This window comes from Cajanus cajan, chromosome 7 (genome assembly GCF_000230855.2).
Source record: "Cajanus cajan strain Asha chromosome 7, NIPB_CcT2T_4, whole genome shotgun sequence".
Taxonomy (NCBI): domain Eukaryota; kingdom Viridiplantae; phylum Streptophyta; class Magnoliopsida; order Fabales; family Fabaceae; genus Cajanus; species Cajanus cajan.
In genome coordinates, this window is record NC_138523.1 from 57,046,284 (window position 1) to 57,067,871 (window position 21,588).

Here is a 21,588-nt window from a genome sequence, read left to right on the forward strand (position 1 = left end):
ATTTGCTTTTAAATATTCACCAAAACCTATGAAACTATTTTTTTACAATAGCTTTAAAATAATTGTCACCTCACATTTCACCACATTACAACAATATCAATAACAAATAATCATATATATTTAGTTTAATAATTAAACAATCACACTCACTTAAATTTTGAATCTGATTTTGAGTTATACCAAACATAATATGTACTTATACTTTAAATGCAAATTTCAGTTACATAAAATATAATATGTATTAAAATAATTTTAGGTTTCATAATAAAATTCCAGTTTCAGTTATAAATATTAAAATATATTTATAATAATGTTTTGTCCTTCAGGTTAGGGATCAGATCGGTCAGAGGGAGAGTGCCCAATAGTCGTAACCAGGCTGGGGCGGACACCCCACTCGCTTTTTTTGTGCGAGATTTCACCACTCTTCATTTCCCATTAACTGCCTGAAGGATCATGAGGAATTTCTGAGCAATTTTTTCCTCTTAAAGCTGCTAATTTCATTCTATATACTAGTATCATCCGATGTGGGACTCAGACATTTATCCGCTGGTTACTTATTGTTTCCACAAGTTAACTAGTTAATTCACAATGTTTCGAGTAATAAGTAAACTATCACACTAACTGGGGCTTATTTTAAAGGGATTTGAGAGAAGGGGTGGATACGAGAGAATTTAATTTAATAAAAACGTACATGTTTGGTAGAAGTGAATTAGAAAATAATTGTGAAAAAAAATTTAGTGTGGGTCCCACAGTTGGAGAATCACTCTCTCAAAAATGGATTTTCTCATGGAATTAGACACAATGACAAATATAACCCATATATATATTTTATAATGCAATGATTTTCGATTATCTCTATTCCAGTATGAAGTATTATTTGCTTAAGCCTACTCCAATATGAAGTGGAATTCGATTATACTTACTTTTTAGTTACTTAATGCTCTATACTATACTATACTATACTATACTATACTATACTATACTATACTATACTATACTATACTATACTATACTATACTATACTATACTATACTATACTATACTATACTATACTATACTATACTATACTATACTATATTATACTATACTATACTATACTATACTATACTATACTATACTATACTATACTATATCGTATGTATATATATATATATTATATTATATTTAATATATAAAAAATAATTTACTCACTTTTATATGTGAATATAAAGAGGGGTAAAATGATACTTTTATATATTATTTATTTATTTATACATAAAAATCTAATCTAATTATATAAAATACAATTTTAAAATACCAATTTTTTTTCAATTTCTCACATAATTCCATTTTACTAAACAACTAAAAATTTTATTCTATTTTTTTACATATTTTCTCTCCTCTCCCAAACCAAGCATATATAAGATTTAATACATTTTTCTTTTATAATTTTTATTAAATTAAATTAAGCTATAAGGTTGTATGTTTCCGCCCTCTCCAGTTAGCTATAACTGCAAGTTAATTTGGGCGTAAATAAAGTTTAATTACTGTCTATCATGCTAGTATAGTCGAGGTTATATAGAAGTAGAGGACATAGAGCAGAGAAAGAGTTTCAAACTTGGCGTTTCTTCAATAAATCTGCACAACAGTGAAGTATCAGAGTGATGGCTAAAATTAAAGTTTTCTATTAAATGATGCTCAAATCAATGGAAAAAAAGTATAAAAAAGAGGATTGGACAGAATGTTCTTACACTTGATTCTATTATATAATCCATCTTTACTCCTTTCTCATTGAGATTCTTTTCTATGTAAGTAGTAACTCATTCCTATCATTTACTAAAGAAATTAACCCAGCTTCATATTAATCATCTCATGCTCCGAAGGCTTTACAGAATGATAATAGCAAATAAGATGATTCAAGAGTGTCAAGCATGCATTTCTGACGAAAGCCCACATCGGGTGGCATACAAAGAGGTAAATTGCCTATGTTATAAAAAAGGAGTGATGCATACCTACTATGATACGGAGCCGTGTGATAGAAACAGAGCGAACTATTCTTTCGCCTTTTACTAAAGAATACCGTGTTTCTGTCACATATAATCGGCATACGCCTATTTTTGAAGGAGTCTTCCTAATTGGAGGACTCAGCAAGGCAGTTCAAAAGTTTTAGGTCTAAATGGTTGTGGTTTATCATTTGGTTAGAAAGGTAGGTGGTCAAATGACTTTAAGTTTCAATGGTTGTGGTTTATTATTTGATTAGAAAAGTAGGTAATCAATGACTAGTTAAGTTTTAATGGTTCTGGTTTATAATTTGGCTAGAAGACTAGGTGCTCAAATGACTTGGGATTTATCTTATAATCTTCAACAAATTACATTAGTAGAGAAGAAATACAATCAAATTTCAATTAACAATGTTTGAACTAATATAGCATAATCTTCCAAACATTAAGACTCTTTAAAATTAAATCCTCTTTAAAATGCCTGAACTATTAATGAAAAGCATCATAAATTGCCCTTTTTATGATTTTTTCAAGTTGTTTTATATTGTTAAATTGAAAATTGAACTGTTAATTAGTCTAAGGATCATGTTTATTTTTAGTATATTCTTATAAACTATTTATTTTTCAAAGATTTTAAAGAGAGGAGTTTTGATTCTTATAAACTATTTAGGTTAGTAGTGTTGAGATTAGTTGGTGCAGAGTCGAGAATTCTCTTCTTCCTTGTTTAGTTTTGATTTTGAGGTAATTAATTAGCTTCGATTATGAGGTAAGAGAAGTTGGGCTTATGTTTTGTTTGTTGTATATTGGATTTGTTGAATGATTATGGTGTTTAACATTATTTGAATTTTGAACTACTATGGTTGAATTAATTGAAATGGTGAAGAGTTTGTGAAGGTTGAGGTTTGAGGTTTATGAGAAAGAATATGATGATTTTCTATGTATTGTTGCATGTTAGTTTTTGAGTTGGACTTAAGTTGTTTGTGTAAAGTAAAATCGATATTCCATATTGCATGGGTTGGGTTGTTATTGCATTGCAGACTTTGGGTCAAAATTGGGTTCTGCATATGCGTAATTCTAATATCATGTCGAGCGGCCTTTATGGCATTGAACATCGTTCTAACTTGATACTCTCTATCTTGATTCCATTGGGCACAAGATTGATGGTGTCGAATGTGAGGAGAGAGACTCATCTCGAGTTAATATGATGTCAAGCATGGTTTGAATGGTGTCAGGTGTGAAAACTTTGATAAGTCTCTAACTTGATGACACTGGACCCAAAGTTAAGTGACGCCTAGCTTGGCCAAGTAGAGCTTTCTGCCAAGATGACATCAAGCGCCAATAAGGCGATGCCGAGTATGAATCAGGTATAGACTCTTTGCCTGATACGGGGTCAAGCATGATACTTTACCACGCTAAGCATGAGGTCTCAAGACCTCTGCCTTAGCCACATTGGGCGCAAGTTATGTAGCGTTGAGCATGGGCGAGGTAAATAGTTCCCTACTTAAATGGTATCGGACGCTAGTTGCTGAAAAAAAGTTGTTGAATTATGTGATAAATTGCTTGTTAATTGAGTTGTGTGTTGACTAAGTATGGATGAATGAGTTGCATGGATGTTGTTGTATGTGTTGATTTCATTATGAGTTGTTAGTTAAAAGTTGAAACAAGTTGTAAGTTGTGTATTTGTGTAGTAGTGTTGAATGTTGCTATAAGCATGACATTGTTGTGTTATTGAGATGATGAATGTTGAGAATGATTCACACATTTAGCCATGATGTTTTTGAGCTATAATGACCAACCTAGAACTAAAGGAGAGATTTTTGAAAGTTGTATATCCTATTGTGTGGATATTGTGTCGTGATGGTCTGAGAGTCTAGTTTGTTAAAAAATCCTTCTTGAAAAGTTGACCATTGAAGTTGATAGTTGTGTTGATTCTCTTCTAGGACTTAGTTGGTATCGTGTGTGGACAAAGTTGAAACACACATGTATGAAGAAATTATAGTATTGGGGTCAAATCAAACTATACTGATTTCAAGTGATCAATTGAGTAAAGTACGAAGTCAAAAACTTAGTTCCTAACCGAGTATTAGAAGAGTATAATATTTGGAGGGTAGTCAATAGACTAATCCTATAAGAGGCTTAGTTAAGTTAACTAATATCGTGGTAGATTTATACCTAGTTATTCTACCCTAACAGTAGAACTAATGTTCCTTATTCAAGTGGCGACATCCAAGAAATTGAGTTGTTGTGTTGTGGATTTATATCCAATTTGTTGTTGATCTAGCAAGTCCAAAAGGATCACCCTATGATGTTAGTTTAGTAGGATCAAGCCGCTTAAACTATTCATCATATATTGTAGGAGATCATATAGTTGAAATGTGTGATGACGTATGTAGTTACTGGGTTGTAAATACTATGTTGTAAATACTATGTTGTTATGATGATCAATCTATGTTAAAAATATTGTGATGTTGAATTGATATTATGTTGTGATAGAATGAGTTGTTTGTGCTAATGTGTTAAATTTGAGTTGTTATGCTAATATGTATTGTTGTACTGTGATATCTTCTATTGTCCGTGTTAGAGATGATGATGTGATGATATATTTAAAGTTGTTAATGATTTATGTTGTACATATGTTTTTTAAATTGTAGTTTATCTTTATGTGTCTTCATGTAATTTGGACTGTAATGATCATAGTGGTATGAGAGCGAGATAGTAATAGGTTGGAGTGATGCAATGAAGGTCATTCAGTGGCGTTGTACTACCTTTTTAGGGTGATTTTGTATATGTTGTAGAAGTTGCTCAACCAACAACTTAGGTTGTATGGTTTACTACTAGTTGGATTACTATATATACACATTTGTTGAGGTGATTTACTAATATATGCATGATATATGATATATTCAGGTGCTAGTATGCTTACAACTCTAAAATATTATTAAATTTTTGTTGCTAATAATTATGTCGTATAATATAGAGATCATGGTCAATCGTTACAGTAAGTAACTTACCTAATACTATTCGTTGTGAATTTTGATCAGAAATAAAGGCACCACACTTCATATATTCTCTACACTGTGAGACTCCTAAATAAAAGTCCAAGAGACTGCTATTACTATCTTCTTTAATTCATTCATTATGAATACTTGATATTTTGATCTAACTTTCTTATCTTTCCTATTACAAATCTACTTTTCTTTGAGATTTTTTTGGGATAATTATATTATATGCTATGTTAATTTCTTTCAAAGTTGTTACCATACTCATCTTTGAGTGTTCGTCACATGAATTTGTAAAATGTTTTGAGGTGTGGATTAAAGCTAACTATTTGCTATGACTATAAGCAAAGATCAAAGATTTTAAAATCATCTCATTATTATTGTATTTTAAATTTATATTTCTATGTTACACTCATTAATTATGCAATACAGGAATAACACTAGTTGGACCAAAGACCAGATCCCTTGTCCATATTAAAATGAGGAAGATTGGATCCAAAGCTAAGAATGCATAAATTAGTTCGGTTTCTAAAATGAAACTGAACTAATCCTCCTCCATGAGAATACACTCTTAAGTTGTGTCGATGATATAACTAAATCAAAATATGGTTTCTAAATCAGAAGAAAATATTAAATAAACTTGATTACCACACTTGTTATTTGACATAATCCTGCAAGAATTCCATTAACCAGATGGATAATGGCCAGAAACAAATGAACACATGCAAGTGTTGAGGTTATTTTTATGGTATTTGTCTGAGAGGATATTTTATGAGGTTGTTTTTATAAGGTTATTACACAAACATACTCAATGATGAGATATTGTCCGCTTTGGGCCTTAACCCTCACGGTTTTGCTTTTGGTCATCACCCAAAAGGCCCCTCAATCATTGAAGTATGTTTGTATTATATAAGTTGTTATTTTTAGGCATATCCAACCTGGGGCTCTGATACCAGAGATGGGGTTATTTTATGGTATTTGTCTGAGAGGATATTTTATGAGTTATTTTTATAAGGTTATTATACAAACATAACCCACAATGATGAGATATTGTCCGCTTTGGGCCTTAGCCCTCACGGTTTTGCTTTTGGTCATCACCCAAAAGGCCCCTCAATCATTGAAGTATGTTTGTATTATATAAGTTGTTATTTTTAGGCATATCCAACCTGCGGCTCTGATACCAGAGATGGGGTTATTTTATGGTATTTGTCTGAGAGGATATTTTATGAGTTATTTTTATAAGGTTATTATACAAACATAACCCACAATGATGAGATATTGTCCGCTTTGGGCCTTAGCCCTCACGGTTTTGCTTTTGGTCATCACCCAAAAGGCCCCTCAATCATTGAAGTATGTTTGTATTATATAAGTTGTTATTTTTAGGCATATCCAACCTGCGGCTCTGATACCAGAGATGGGGTTATTTTATGGTATTTGTCTGAGAGGATATTTTATGAGTTATTTTTATAAGGTTATTATACAAACATAACCCACAATGATGAGATATTGTCCGCTTTGGGACTTAGCCCTCACGGTTTTACTTTTGGTCATCACCCAAAAGGCCTCTCAATCATTGAAGTATGTTTGTATTATATAAGTTGTTATTTTTAGACATATTTTATCGATGTGGGACTTGTTTGAATCCCAACAGCAAGGCGTTGGTTGTTACTTTTGAAAACTTCTCTATATATGACAACAGCCAAAACAAATTGTTGTAACTATCATTGGAGCTAAATTAAATGGAATCTTATCACTTGTCAATAGACTTTATGACTAGTTTTATAAACTGTTAGTTTTGACTTTTGAGGTCCCAATACACATTTGACTTCAAATAATATAATTAACACTTTTAATATGTGAATTCACTTTTTAAATAGAGACTCATGCCCACTATTAACAGAGTGAGATTTCACATTAAAAATAACTAATCTTGATCTGATAAGAGCAAGTAATCTTGTTATTAATATATTGAGATATATCACCAAAAGAAGAATTAACGAGTATGATTTTTTTTTTTAATAACATAAGACTAAAAAGTCTTTTCTGTATGTATCAAGTAATTCATGGAGAACTGCACATATAACCATAATATCTCAGTATCATACCATTACAAACAGATTAAATCATTCAAGGTAGAAATATCTTTATACTTGCATAAAAATGCACATACCGTAGACATATATTTTCTTTATCAAAACGGAATACATACGTTATCATGGTTCATATAAGGGGCTTAGTCATAACAATCCTTATCCATACAAGTTACCGTCTACTAGCACTCTATTAAAACCCACACAAAAATCATAGAACACAGGTTACACAGAAATAAGAGACAAGACCCCGCGAACAAATATTTTTGGGGGATGAAGAATTGAAATTTCAAAGCATAAAAGTGCGCTGAGCATTCATCTGATTTGTTAGTATCTCTCCACTTAGAGAAGTGAGTATCAATTTACAAAATTGATGATCCAAAACACCTAGGTTGGCCAAATCAAGTGTGGTGTGAAGATCACGTAAGATGAAGAGAGTTTTTGACTCGGTTGGAATCCTGTGAGATAGTTTTCTAGCATTCTTAGTTACAGCCTTGTTGTTTCTAGAAAAGACAGCACGAAATGAAGTGAGCTTCTGTTTTGTGTGAAAGGTGAAACATAACTGATGAGCAATTTCTTATTGGATTCTCCTCAAGTTGGGTTCTTCCCTATGCTTACCATCACAAAGTCATCCCTTGTAACTCTCCTTATAACAGTGTCTAAATGATTGGCCATGTGATCATCATCGTTCCACACACTCCTATGATTCGGATATTAGGATCAGTTAACGCCTCCATGATTCCTGTCATGTCTGACACTCCTGAAACTCTACCATTTACACTCTGATAGCGGCAATAAGAGCGCAGGTTCATAGTACATGTTTTCTTCGCTACTAAGACCTTCTGGGACATCATCACCTTTCACCAAGCTTATACCAAATCAATGAGAATGAAAGTGGGATGGATATAATTATAAATACATATAAGAAAGCAAAGCAAGCATGATGAATTCAAGTAGCGTGGGTGAGGATGAAAGAATTATGAAGATCATGATGACTTTGAATTACTTAATAATTTTTCGTGAGTGTGGACTGTGGACTTTTAAATAGAAATGTGAAGCCGTGTAAAAGACTAGTCTTCAAACTTTAGGGTATATTCTATAGAGTAAGCACCACAACTATGGATTATTTAAGTTTAGGAGATAGAGATTGGAAATTAATGTGGAATAGATGTGAAGAGAATGAGAGTGAAATTATGTTGAGATATTAAAACATGTTACTACAAGATCATTCTTTTATATATATATATATATATATATATATATATAGGACCTTCATGGAACTCCCTGTCATTGTGTAGATACTATTCCACACTGTTAAGACAAGCAATGGGCAGCGGAAGCATAAAACATAAAAAACCATACAAACCATAAAACAGAGAAGAGGAAAGGTTAGGGAACAGAGCAATTTCGTATTTGCTGAACAACCATACTATTCTGTTTGTTTTTCATTCATATATAAGGCAAATACATGAAAAATGACAGCCATACATAGAGCCCATAAATGCTGTCAGTAAAACACATGTTCCCATCATCATTAAGTGTGTAGATTTGCCTAAAATCAGAAACCTAACAAGATATTATCTACTGCACTAAGTAAACATAATTACTGCAGAACTTTACCCACTAATACAAGCAACCATAATTAATTATAGCAGTAAAAACTAAATGAAAAGTTTTACTGCATTAACACTCCTCCTTAAAACTTTTCTTAAGGACTCCCAACTTGCTTCTTAGCTCATTAAACTTAGCACTTGGAAGGGCCTTAGTGAGTATGTCTGCCAATTGCTCCTCGGACCTGCAATACATCAACTGAACATCTCCATTCTTCTCAGCTTCCCTTATAGCATGAAATTTGACATTGATATGCTTGGTTCTTCCATGTTGAATTGGATTTTTAGCAATTGAAATGGCTGACTTGTTATCACACCATAGCACAGTAGGTTCCATTTGCACATGACTCAAATCTGTCAAGACTTTCCTGACCCATATAGCTTGATTTGAGGCTGCTGCTGCAGCTACATATTCAGCCTCGGCAGAGGATTGAGCAACCACATCTTGCTTCTTAGAGTTCCATGAAAATACTCCACTACCAAGTGAAAAAACATATCCTGTTGTGCTCTTAGAGTCATCAATAGATCCAGCCCAATCACTATCAACAAAACCTTCAACCTTTCCATCACTTTTGCTATACCAAATGCCAAAGTCAGCAGTACCTTTCAAGTATCTCAACACTCTTTTGCCTACACCAAAGTGTGTTAAACTTGGTGAATGCATGAACCTTGAAAGTAAACTACTGCAGAACATCAAATCTGGTCTAGTTGCAGTCAAATAAAGAAGACTACCAACCAAACTTCTATATTGAGTCACATCTGCCTTTGCATCACCATCAGCCTTGGAGAGCTTTTCGTTGACAGCAAGTGGAGTTGAAACAGGATTACAATTCTCCAGTTTGAATTTTTTCAGCAAGTCATTTGCATACTTTTTCTGTGAAAGAAAAATTCCATCATTAAACTGATGCACTTCCATCCCCAAAAAATACCTCATCATTCCAAGATCTGTCATTTCAAAAAACTGCAACATGCTGTTTTTAAATTCTTCAATTTCATCAACATCATCACCTGTAATCAACAAATCATCAACATACAGAGAAACCACAATTTTCTTTCCATTGCCACAATCTTTTACATAAAGAGTAGGCTCATTTTGGCTCCTCCTGAAATCATTTTGCAGAAAATGAGAATCAATTCTGCTGTACCAAGCTCTTGGAGCTTGTTTCAGCCCATACAAGGCTTTATGAAGCCTATAAACTTTTTCTTCATGACCTGCAACAATAAAACCATCAGGCTGTTCAACATATATTTCTTCTTGCAATACTCCATTTAAAAAAGCATATTTAACATCCAAGTGAAAGATTTTCCATCCATATTGAGCCGCTAATGCAACAATTAATCTAATTGTTTCATGCCTAGCAACCGGCGCAAATGTATCACCATAATCGACTCCAGCCATTTGAGAATACCCCTTCACAACAAGCCTTGCTTTGTGCTTGTGGATGGAACCATCCGGATTTAATTTTGTTCTATAAACCCATTTGACGCCAATCACATGTTTGTCCTTGGGCTTTGAAGTAAGTTCCCAAGTGCCATTTTTGTTAATCATGGCCAGCTCCTCCTTCATTGCATCTTTCCATTCTTCATGCATTGAAGCCTCTTCAAAACAAGAAGGCTCACTTACAACAAAATTGCATTTTTCATAAATTTCAGCCAAAGACTTGGATTTTAGCACAGGAGAATCAGATTCAGCAATCTGACTTTTATTCTCATTTGCAGCTTGCTCCTGGTCAAAATTGGTTGTCAACTGTTCTGTTTTTGTGCTCCTTTGAACTTCATTATTTTCCCAATTCCAGTATGCATTCTCATCAATTTGAATATCCCTGCTGATCACAATCTGTTTTGACCTCATATTGTACACCCGGTAACCTTTGGAGTTGCAGCATAGCCTAAGAAAATCCTCATTTCAGCTTTGTCATCTAATTTGGATCTTTTTGCTGCTGCAACATGAGTATAACAAATAGATCCAAAAATCTTCAGGTGTTTGGCAGTGGGCTTCACTCCATTCCAAGCTTCAATTGGTGTTTTCTCTTGAACAGCTCTTGTTGGCAGCCTATTCAAAAGATACACGGCTGTATAAACAGCTTCAGCCCAAAAACATTTTGGCAATTTCTTTTCAGCAATTAAACATCTTGCCATCTCCATAACTGTTCTATTTTTTCTCTCAGAAACTCCATTTTGTTCAGGAGTATAACTTACTGTCAATTGATGAACAATGCCCATATCTTCACAAAATGCATTAAACTCATTAGATGTATACTCCTTCCCATTGTCGGATCTCAACATTTTAATTTTGCAGCCACTTTGAGACTCCACCATGGCTCTAAACTTTTTAAAGACATCAAAAGTTTGAGCTTTGCTTGATAAAAAATACACCCATGTCATTCTTGTCAAATCATCAATAAACAGAAGAAAATATTTGCTTTGGCTAAGAGAAGGAACACTCATTGGACCACACAAATCAGTGTGAATAAGCTCCAATTTTTCCTTTGCTCGTGTGACATTTGTTGATGAAAAAGACTTTCTATGCATTTTTCCCAATTGACAAGCATCACATAAATCATCAATAATACCCATCATAGGCATGTCTCTCACCATATCATGAGTTTGCAAAAATTTCAAAGCACCCATATTAAAGTGACCATATCTTTTGTGCCATAAAACAGAATCATCATGTTTGGAAACAAGAGTTGATTCATTCACTTGATTCAAACTGATTGGAAAGCTATTATCACACATTTCAACCTTAATAACTTCAGAATCATTTGAATCCAATATGATACAACCATTGTTTTTAAATGAAAGAGAATATCCTCTCTTCATTAGTTGAGCAACACTTAGCAAATTCTGATCCAAATCAGGAATAAATAAAACATCATGAATAAATTTAGGACCTTTGCTAGTGTGAACAGAAACTGTACCTCTTCCTTCAGCTTGTACAATATCTCCATTTCCAAGCTTAACTTTGGTTTGGACAGCCCTATCCAAAGTAGTAAAAAGACTTGAGTCCCTCGCCATGTGGTTTGTGCACCCACTATCAACATACCATACATCATTTGAACCTGAACTACTTGTTTGAGCAGCCATAAACAAGTGTTCTTCATCTTGGAGTTGCTGATCGGTGAAGTTAACTTGATGTGCATGTTGTGGTTGAGATTGGTTCTGCCTGGATCTGCAGTACCTTTCTCTATGTCCCCACTTCTTGCAAATGTTACATTGGATTTGAGGCTTCCCCTTATACCAACAATCTTTTGACAAGTGATTTGTTCTTTTGCATGTAGAACAAGGAGGAAAATGATTGTTTGCTGCAGATTCACTACTCCCATCCATCTTCGTTTTCCCCTTTTGGTCACCAACTGCTTTATAATTTTGCTTCTTTTGATTTTTCTGACCAGCTTACTTTCCCTTGTGTCTTGCTTGAAATGCACCTTCAGTTACATCATCCATTCTCATGGAGAATCTTTGCTCATGAGCTTGCAATTTACTGACCATTTCGGAAATGGTTAGTTTCTTAAGATCACATGACTCTTCAATGGCAGCAACTTTGGCTTCAAATTTTACGGGTAGACTGATCAACATTTTTTCGACTACCTTGTGGTCATGGACCACCTCTCCATACAATCTCATTTGGTTCACCAAGTGAGACAGCTTTGAAGTGTACTCCTTGACTGATTCACTTTCCTTCATTTTCAGCATTTCAAACTCTCTTTTAAGAGTCAATAGTTTGATGGATCTCACCCGTTCATCACCGGCATACCTTTCGTTCAACTCGTCCCATATTTGTTTTGCTTTTTCCAAATGCATAATGCTTGTAAAAACATCATCTGTCAAAGCTGAATGTAAACATGAGACAGCTTTTTCCTTCTTCAAAGTCTCCTCCTCATGTTGCTTCATTTGAGCTATTGTAGGATTAGCCCTCAATGGTGGAACTTCCTTATCTTGATCTACATACTCCCATAAGCCAAAAGACTTCAAACATGATCTCATTTTGACAATCCATATGTGATAGTTTTCCCCAGAAAATTGAGGAACAGCAAATACACCATTATTCCCCGAAGCCATTTTATCACTCACTCACAAGTGTTTAATCTCTCCTCTCAATTTTTTCAGACCCACAGCCTATAAGAACAATGCTCTCGATACCACTGTTAAGACAAGCAATGGGCAGCGGAAGCATAAAACATAAAAAACCATACAAACCATAAAACAGAGAAGAGGAAAGGTTAGGGAACAGAGCAATTTCGTATTTGCTGAACAACCATACTATTCTGTTTGTTTTTCATTCATATATAAGGCAAATACATGAAAAATGACAGTCATACATAGAGCCCATAAATGCTGTCAGTAAAACACATGTTCCCATCATCATTAAGTGTGTAGATTTGCCTAAAATCAGAAACGTAACAAGATATTATCTACTGCACTAAGTAAACATAATTACTGCAGAACTTTACCCACTAATACAAGCAACCATAATTAATTATAGCAGTAAAAACTAAATGAAAAGTTTTACTGCATTAACACACACTTATTGGACTGCAGTACGGACAGACCAAGGCCGGCTCACACCCAAGTCCTCACATTAAGAGTTTAGATAACGTTAAAAAATTGCTAAATACTGATGTTATTTTAGATAAATTCACGAGTATTTAGTTTCTATTTGTAGTAATTATAATGACAGTAGTTTGAATATAAGATTTTTTATATACTAATCCAACTCCTGGGAGGCTGAACTCTAGTAATTTTGCTTGATTCGGATGTAAGAATCGATTATGAATTCGGAATTGTTTGAATCCAAGTAACTTAATAGTTTTTTGGCTTTTTGCATTAGATAAAAAAAAAGGTTGAATTTTAGTAATAACTTGCTTTGATGATTAAGCATACATAACTCATATTACTTTAAAAATAATTTTATAAAATCATTTCATTTAAAATTAATTTTACCGACGTTCACCTAAATAGTACAAATTCACTCATGTTTGAAGACATTGCAATTAAATTATTCCAGTTAGGAATATCTATATACTTCCAAAAAAAAAAAAAGCACACACCTTACACAGATTTTTTTCTTAGTTTACATCGTATTAAAGAATACAAATATTGTCATGGTTCATAAAGCATAGTCACAACCATCATTATCCCTACATCTATGATGCACCCAATAAGTCTATCAAAATCCACATAGAACACAAATTACACAAAAATAAGAGAGAAATACAAGACATTAGACACCTCATTAGTAATTTTATTTCAATATGAAGAACTGAAATTTCAAAGCTTGAAAGTGCGCTGAACATTGTTACGCTTTAATAACATCTTTTCATTGTGAGAAGTGAGTACCAATTTGCAAAATTGGTGATCCACACCAAGTTTGGCCAAATCAAGTCTTGTGTGAAGATCACGTAAGATGAAAAGAACATTTGACTCGGTCCGGATCCTATGAGACAGTTCTCTAGCATTTTGGCTTACCACCTTCTTGTTCTTGGTCTTTATATCAAAGACAGCACAACATGAAATGGCCTCTGGTTTTGTTTGAAAGGTGAAACCTAACTGATGAGCAATTTCATCTTGAATCATTCTCAAGTTGGGGTTCTCCCCTATGTTTACCATCACAGTCACACCTAACAAGCCTTCCCTCCTAACCCTCCTTATAACAGTGTTTAAATGATCATCATTGTTACCACACAAACACACTCCTATGATATGGATATTAGGGTCACTCAGTGCCTCCATTATTCCTGTCAAGTCTAACATTCCCGACACTCTACCAACATGGCCTGCGGTAGAAACATGAGTTTCTTCCATTTTTATTTTTGGTGAAAGGAAGGGGATAAACCCCATCACGAGTATCTACCATTATATATGGATATAAGGATGCAAAGCAAGGATCAATACACGAAGACTGATGGAGGGTGGCCTTTTGAATTATCTGAATCGTGTTAAGACCAGGTGTTCATATTTTAGGGGTTAGATGTAAAATCATAAGTATCAAAGTAGGTTGAGTTACCTTGTTATAAAAAATAAACAATTTTAAAGAACCTACGACTAAATCAAGGAAATGGCTGTACGGAACTTGATGAGCATATTTTGTTTAATTTCGTGGTGGCTTCATTATGAGTGAGTCTTGCTTCCAATATCAGGCAACTGTACTAGTTTGATTGGAGTTTGGAAGATGTTATTGTTTGACACGTTACCGAGCGAATAGTATGCCCCAATCAAAGTGCTTACAACTCACAAAATTCATACAACATTTAGATTCTACTGATATAATGAATTGAAAAATATGACACGTCCCATCTATAACTTTATTTCAACGAATAATCTTAGGCTTCAAACGAACTCTCTATTGCAGTTATTACATTATTACTAGGAAAGACATGAAAGTGCACGCTGTATTCATCTTGAATTAGTCCAAGGTAAAAGTTTATAAAACATCTAAAACTAAACGAAATAGAAAGTTAAACAATCCAAACTGTAAAAACCTATGAATATCTGACTACCCACTACATATAAGTGTCCAAACTGAGGTTGACACATTATCTTAAAAAAGCTTAGTTAAAAGAATGCCAGAAAGTCTTTCTACTTGACAAAATAATGAGCTATCCTTTCACTTGAAAAGAGTTTGAGAACATATTTGAATATAAGTTTAGAAGTGTTTTTGAGAATTCTCTAATAAGAATATTTTTTATTTCTAATAAATAAACTCTCAAAAATACTTTTATCTTGTATTTAAATAAACTCTTAAGAATGGACAACAATCCACTAATCCAACAAACTAAGGATATCCATATGAAAGTCTCAAAAAGATTGAAACCAGGAGGAAAATGGCCATAAACAAATGAAGACATGCAAAGAGTTCTGTTACTTCTGAAAACTTCTCTTTATATTACAACAGTTAAGAACAAATGGTTGTTGCTGCCATTTTGCCTTGAATCATAATTAAATGGAGTATTAACACTTGTCAATAGACTTGCGAGTTACGGCTAATTCTAGAAAGTACAAATCGTTTCAAATTTTCAAAGTGCGATATGCATTCATCTGATTTGATAACATCTCTTCATTGTGAGAAGTGACTACCAATTTGCAAAATTGATGATACAGACCAAGTTTGGATAAATCAAGTCTAGTGTGAAGATCACGTAAGATGAAAAGAATATTTGACTTGGTTCGGATCCTATCAGACAATTCTCTAGCATTTTCAGTTACAGTCTTCTTGTTCTTGGTGTTCATAAGGAAGAACCCTAAATTTAGAAGAATTAAAGAAAAAACATTTCCTTATAACATTTCCTTATAACTCTCTTTATAATAGTGTCTAAATGATAGGTCATATGATCATCATCGTGACCAACACTCCTATAATACAGTATGATAACACGGAATTAACTTATAAGATTCATCATCTCTTGTTTTATTCATTCTTAAGGGCTGCTTTTCTATGCCAAATCAGTGACAGAGTGGAATGGCATGGATATAATTAGATAAGGAAGCACCACAACTATGAATGAGTGAAGAGTTTTATGTGAAAATTGAGATAACAAAACTTGTTAATTAAATTTGAAAGACCAACTCCCAGAGAGGATAAACTATTTCCCACTCACGACCGGCTGAGTCCAGCTGACTTTGTAGTCATGCTAAGGTAATAACAATGATTATACCAAATAGGCGATGGAAAAATAAAGACAAGCAAATTGATCTCAAATTATTCTCAGATCGAGCTTATTCTTTATGTTTAACATCTCCAGTACTTCTCTATATACTAACTCTTACATATAGCCCATGCAGCATTTAATTAAACATTTATGTAACATAAAACAGTTAATCACCTATACACCGTCAGTGTAAAATTTTTTTACACTAATAACTAATTATATCTTTTAATTGTGCCATGTCACTATAAACACATTTACTAATAATAACATAACACAATTAAAAAATATAATTGATTGCCAGTATAAAAAAATTTACACTTACAATATATAAGTGATTAACTCTAAAATTAATGTTATTGCTGACTCTGGTAGCATAGGTTATAAAGAAATGGATTGAAATCTTCCCACCTTATTTCAAAATTTAGTCTATTTAACTTAATGTTATTGAATAAATTATTTCTTATATTACATTATCCATCTTTCATATGTTAAAATATCCAATAAATTATACTTTTACCCTTTGACAGGAGCTAGAATTTGAAGTTCCTCGTTGACAAAATGTGTAGACGACTCTCAAATGAATATCCGATAATAATCAACAACAGTCATCTTATGATCCAGATATGACAAACGAAAATTTAATCTTAGCTTAGTGAGAGATCAGGTAAGGCTACCGAAAAGATGCAAAATAAGTTATAGTAAGACCATAATTCTGAGTCATCAATGTTGCTGTTCCGTCTATTTGCGCAACACAAATAATCTAATAAATAAAAAATAATAATAATAATAATAATAACCCTAACAAATCTCGTACTTTTGACCCTGTCAAGAGTCAAACAAAGCAAATGGCTTCTAACAAGTCAAACTACCAATCTCACAAAACAGTTGATTCAGGTCAATTGGGAGGGAAAGACGTTAGAAACAAAGACGCAAATCAAATAAATGCTCAAAAGTCGAATCAACTATAGCAGAATAGGATTTAACATAACCAAATAATCTTAATATCTGCGGCAAATGAACTTAAACAGAAAGATTCATGAGATATCCCCAAAAGGATGAACACGAGAATCGGTGCCTTCTCTAAAATACCAAACCTGGTCCATTCTGCAATGAAATTGGCAGGCACAAACTGCCATCAGCACAAAACTTAAAAATAAACACTGAAAGATCTCGATATAAGGATTATAACAACGCAGGAAAGATTATTGACCATTCTACCTGCCTCGTCCCCATTCAAAAACACATCAGGCTAAGCTGCACAGCCCTTCCCACAAGCCCAAGTAGAATTTCTGTTGGGACAAAACAGCAAAATCAAAAACAACAACCATCCCAGCCACGAACAAAAATAATCTAGGTTATGGACATAAATCAAAATAAAACAACCTCATGACTAAAACCCAAACAAGATACACTGGTTAAAGGTACATATGCGCAGCAACAATCCGCCTTCTAACCAACTGTCCAACTGAATTCTTGTACGAACATATCCAATATAAGACAAAGCCTAAACACTAGGAAAGAGAAGGGGAAAAAAACCCTAAATCATCACTTCACATTGATTATTATAAGTACACAGAAAATAAAATAAAATAAAAAGTAAATGATCCGTCCCTGACAGCAAAGGAGCTTCAATTATAAAACAAATCAGTAACTTTGAAATAAATCAACTGGAATTCAAAAGAAAGCAATAATCAGTGATGCAAATAACTTGAATTGATCAGATTAGATAAAGGAACTCCACTACTTCCCATTTCCCTCAAGAGAGAAGCGCCAAGGTGCCAAAATCTGTATTCCAGAATTAACATCAGTCTTCAAGACAGCAGTAAATACTTCAAGATGTCTCACAATACAATAAATCTAAAGTATTCAACATATAATTCATGAAATAACATCATGTAGTCTACCAATACTATAAGAATCCATATGCCTCACAATAAGGCAAAGATTACAACAACCTTCTCGAATGGAAATGCAAGCAATATGCTTATCTCTTTCTACCACCACGCTCCCTTAAGGTGAGGGTAAGTGTTTCACCTCCACCAACATTGTAATGGGCAAGTGACATATTATCCTTGAGAAAACCTGGCTTTCCACTCAATTTCTGCTTATTAGCAGGGAGCTGGATCTCCCCAGCAATTTTTTCCTTCAGACTACCAACAGTTTCAGACAAAGATTGCACTGTAATTTCCAGAACTTGTCCCTTGAGATTTCCTTCGTCAACATTAGGAACAGATACACTGATGCGAACAGGTCCCTGCAGCCAATAAAACAAAATGCCAGTTAGGATGAACAAAAATAACACTGATGATAAATATGATGCTATATATACATTTAACAAAATAATAATTGATAACTAGATTGATCCATACAGGATGTTGAGCCAGAAATTGATCTTCAGGGATCAGAGCAGAATCATCAAGTTTCTGTCTCTTTGGTTCTGGTTCTTCAGGGAGTGGGGGAGGAGCCTCCTCTGGTGGGGGTGGGGGTGGCACTCCTTGAGGCAAAGGCGGTGGATGCATCATAGGCATAACTGATGGTGGAACAGGAAGAGGAACAAAAGGTCGAGGAACTGGAACAGGAGAGAACTGAGATCCTGGCGGCGGAGGTATGTGAATTCCTTGGTTATTCATAGGAATTGATGGAGGCATTGGAGGTGGTTGACCAGCCATAACTGACTGCTGTCCAGAAGTCATCTGCATTGGAGGAGGAGGAGCAGGCCGAACAGATGGCATCATGGGCATTGGTGGCCTAGGTGGCTGAATTGGAATGCCACCACTATGAGGAGCAGAATATTGGACAGGAACACGGGGAAGGTTCAGTGCCAGTCCAGGTGGTGGTGGAAGAGGACGAACTGAAGGCATCCCAGGTCTTGGAGGAGGAGCAGCAGGACCAAGAAGGTTCTTAGTTTCATTATTAGAAGCATCATTTTGATCCTCATTTCCAATATTCTGTGACATGGCTTGGTTTGCAGTACGCCCAATGCTACCAGTGTGACCATCCCATATAACCTGCTTAGGTTGTTCGTCATTTATCTTCTCAATCTCTGCCTTGACAGCATTGGAAACCTCTTCTTCTGTAGTACCAAATATATCAGGACGGGTCCGAGCAAGTCCAACAATGTTTCTTGAAATTTCATCATCCGCAGCCAAAGTTGTCTCTCGAATTTTGGCAAACATCCTTTCTTTTTGTTCTTTGTACTTGGGATCAATGAGAGAAATTCTCATATGTTCCGACATTTCACTTATAGGAATTAGCTCACCAGTGATAGGAGAAACAACATACTTTGTTGAATCTTTTTCTGCACTAATCCTCTCCTCTGGTCTCTTCCAGTTCTTGACAATTCTCATCGGTGGTTCAGGGTCTTCAGTAACCCTGACTTCAGTTTGCTTCCCATCATCACGGTCTTCCAAACTAGCAGCTCTCATGCCCTCTTCAACAAGCTGGGCCTCTTCCTCATCCATTTCCATTTCAACCTCCTTTCCAGGCTCAACAATATCTTCTTCCATGGCTGTCATCTTGCTTCTCCTTATAACCTCCTCAATAGTCATTGGAGGAGGTAACTCTTCATCCTCGTCATCAGCAAAATCTATTGTTTCAACCACCACAAAATCATGCCAATCAATCATAGCCATTTGTATTCTTTCCTGTTCTATCTCGTCCTCAGCCTTTTGCCTAGCTTGCTCTTGCGAACGCTCCCATTCCAACCTATTCACACACCTTTCAAGTACAGTAGTCATATCAGACACGCTCTTCTTCAGCTTCTCTGTCAAACCTTTTGGTGGCATCAAAACCTTTGAATATGCATCCGCAAGGGAAGTGAAAAATGTAAACATGCTGTGGGTCGGTTTCAGAAAATGAAACTGCGGGTTATTAACTTCCCTACTTGTTAACCCTGTCAAAAATGATTTCCCATTTCGAGCCACAAATTGTGCTGTAAGCTTTATAATATCCAGCTCTTCCCCTGTTATTCCTTCAGGAAGCCTAACTGTATACTGTTCAGCTTCAGGGGGTTCAAGGACTTTCCTTACAGGTTTAAACTGGGCAGAAACATCAGGCTTTTCTGCTGCCACTACGCCATTACTATCAGGAGCAGGTGCAGATAGAGCTGCTTCAGGAAGAGCAGAGTCTGAAGGCTGGGAAGGAAGTTGCAGCCCTGAAGACTGATTCTGAGCACGAAACTCAGACAACCTATGTTGATAGTATGCATGATAGGGATCTGATGAGTTCAAAAAATTGAACTTGACATTGCCTGTGTTATTTGCAATAATCCTCTTTTCAAATTCTGGGCCATTTTTAGCCACGAACTGGGCGGTTTTATCAACAATGGTCCTGATGTCTGGAGGCGGATGTATAATTCCAATGGTTCTGGTGTGGGTGGCAACTGTAGCAGGGGCCGGAACAGAGGCTGAATTTGATTTGTTCTGCTCCTCATTAGATGTCCTCTCCTCAGTCACTTGAGACTCGGGGAGAGGACCTAGGTTTCCATCAGCAGGAGGAGCAGGGAGAGGCAATATAGGTAAAGAACCTAACATGATGCAAATCCCTAAAACCCTTCAAAACTTCTATGTATTCATATAAAGTGAAATGAAAGAAACACCAAACCAGCTTCCTGCTAGACTAAATCTCCTGCAATGAAAACATAAAAATAAGCCAACACTAATTAAACCTACCAAACTCGCGAAACGGGTTACAACACACAAATCATGATTTACGTGTAACTAACTACAAGTAGGGGAAAACACCGCGTAATATTTAACACAATATTAAAAACAATAACAAAAACAAAAGCCAGATTCTTGATGATATAGATTATAATTACAATAATAACAATAATAAATAAAAGAGACTTCGCTACTTCACAGATGTAATTTTAGAAGAAGAAAAAAAGGTTAATTTTCATGAAAACAAAAACATAAATATCTTGTTTACCAGATTGCTCCGCGAAGCAAATGAAACAAGATCGAATCTGGCGAAAGAGAAATGAGTGAGGGAAGAAGAAGATGGAGTGAATAGATATTATGTAGCGGCGGTAGGAACAGAAAAAAGGGGGGAAAGAAAAAAAAAATGTGGAAGGAGCAGCGAAAAGAAATTGTAGAGAAAACCTTACTATGGAGCCAAGGGTTGGGTTGGGATCTTCTCTTTCTTCAGAAGCTATTCGACTGCAGAGACATGGGCTCTATATTGTAGACCGCATCAAAAGTCGGTTTCTTGGGTGGCTCTTGTGGGCTGGGCTTTATTCGGCCCAAACCTGCTAGCTAACC

General features: G+C 34.9%; 2 protein-coding genes and 2 non-coding genes across 13 annotated transcripts; 1 reads left to right on the forward strand and 3 right to left on the reverse strand.

Annotated features, from left to right (window-relative positions):
* Positions 1-330: 330 nt before the first annotated feature.
* On the reverse strand, positions 331-434 carry LOC114915782 (small nucleolar RNA Z279/snoR105/snoR108). The gene has a single exon (XR_003803867.1). It is a non-coding gene; the product is annotated as a small nucleolar RNA Z279/snoR105/snoR108 (small nucleolar RNA).
* A 1,570-nt stretch (positions 435-2,004) lies between these two features.
* Positions 2,005-2,124, forward strand: LOC114915776 (U5 spliceosomal RNA). Its single transcript, XR_003803861.1, has one exon. It is a non-coding gene; the product is annotated as a U5 spliceosomal RNA (small nuclear RNA).
* An 11,825-nt stretch (positions 2,125-13,949) lies between these two features.
* Positions 13,950-14,483, reverse strand: LOC145950095 (uncharacterized). The gene has a single exon (XM_083061025.1). It carries the CDS (start codon positions 14,481-14,483, stop codon positions 13,950-13,952), a length of 534 nt encoding a protein of 177 aa, XP_082917151.1.
* Positions 14,484-17,242: 2,759 nt separating this feature from the next.
* On the reverse strand, positions 17,243-21,574 carry LOC109813867 (putative splicing factor 3A subunit 1). 10 transcript variants are annotated; one of them, XM_020378175.3, is made up of 5 exons: positions 21,435-21,466; positions 21,257-21,293; positions 18,697-20,953; positions 17,546-18,581; positions 17,243-17,431 (listed from the first exon to the last, which is right to left on the reverse strand). In XM_020378175.3, exons 3-4 carry the CDS (start codon positions 20,857-20,859, stop codon positions 18,312-18,314), a joined length of 2,433 nt encoding a protein of 810 aa, XP_020233764.1. In that variant the 5' UTR covers positions 20,860-20,953; positions 21,257-21,293; positions 21,435-21,466; the 3' UTR covers positions 17,243-17,431; positions 17,546-18,311. The 10 variants fall into 10 exon arrangements, with proteins under 10 accessions (XP_020233764.1, XP_020233745.1, XP_082916339.1 ...); XM_020378156.3 differs by having other exon boundaries at positions 21,430-21,448; XM_083060213.1 differs by lacking the exon at positions 21,435-21,466 and having other exon boundaries at positions 17,546-17,616; positions 18,283-18,581; positions 21,257-21,423.
* Between the last annotated feature and the right edge of the window lie 14 nt (positions 21,575-21,588).

Excerpts from the sequence above, each read along its gene's own strand:
- LOC145950095 (XM_083061025.1), bottom strand. The coding sequence starts at position 14,483 with ATGGAAGAAACTCATGTTTCTACCGCAGGCCATGTTGGTAGAGTGTCG.
- LOC109813867 (XM_020378192.3), bottom strand. The coding sequence starts at position 20,859 with ATGTTAGGTTCTTTACCTATATTGCCTCTCCCTGCTCCTCCTGCTGAT. Across the intron at positions 18,582-18,696 it reads AATTTCTGGCTCAACATCCT|GGACCTGTTCGCATCAGTGT; the intron begins GTATGGATCAAT and ends TATTGGCTGCAG.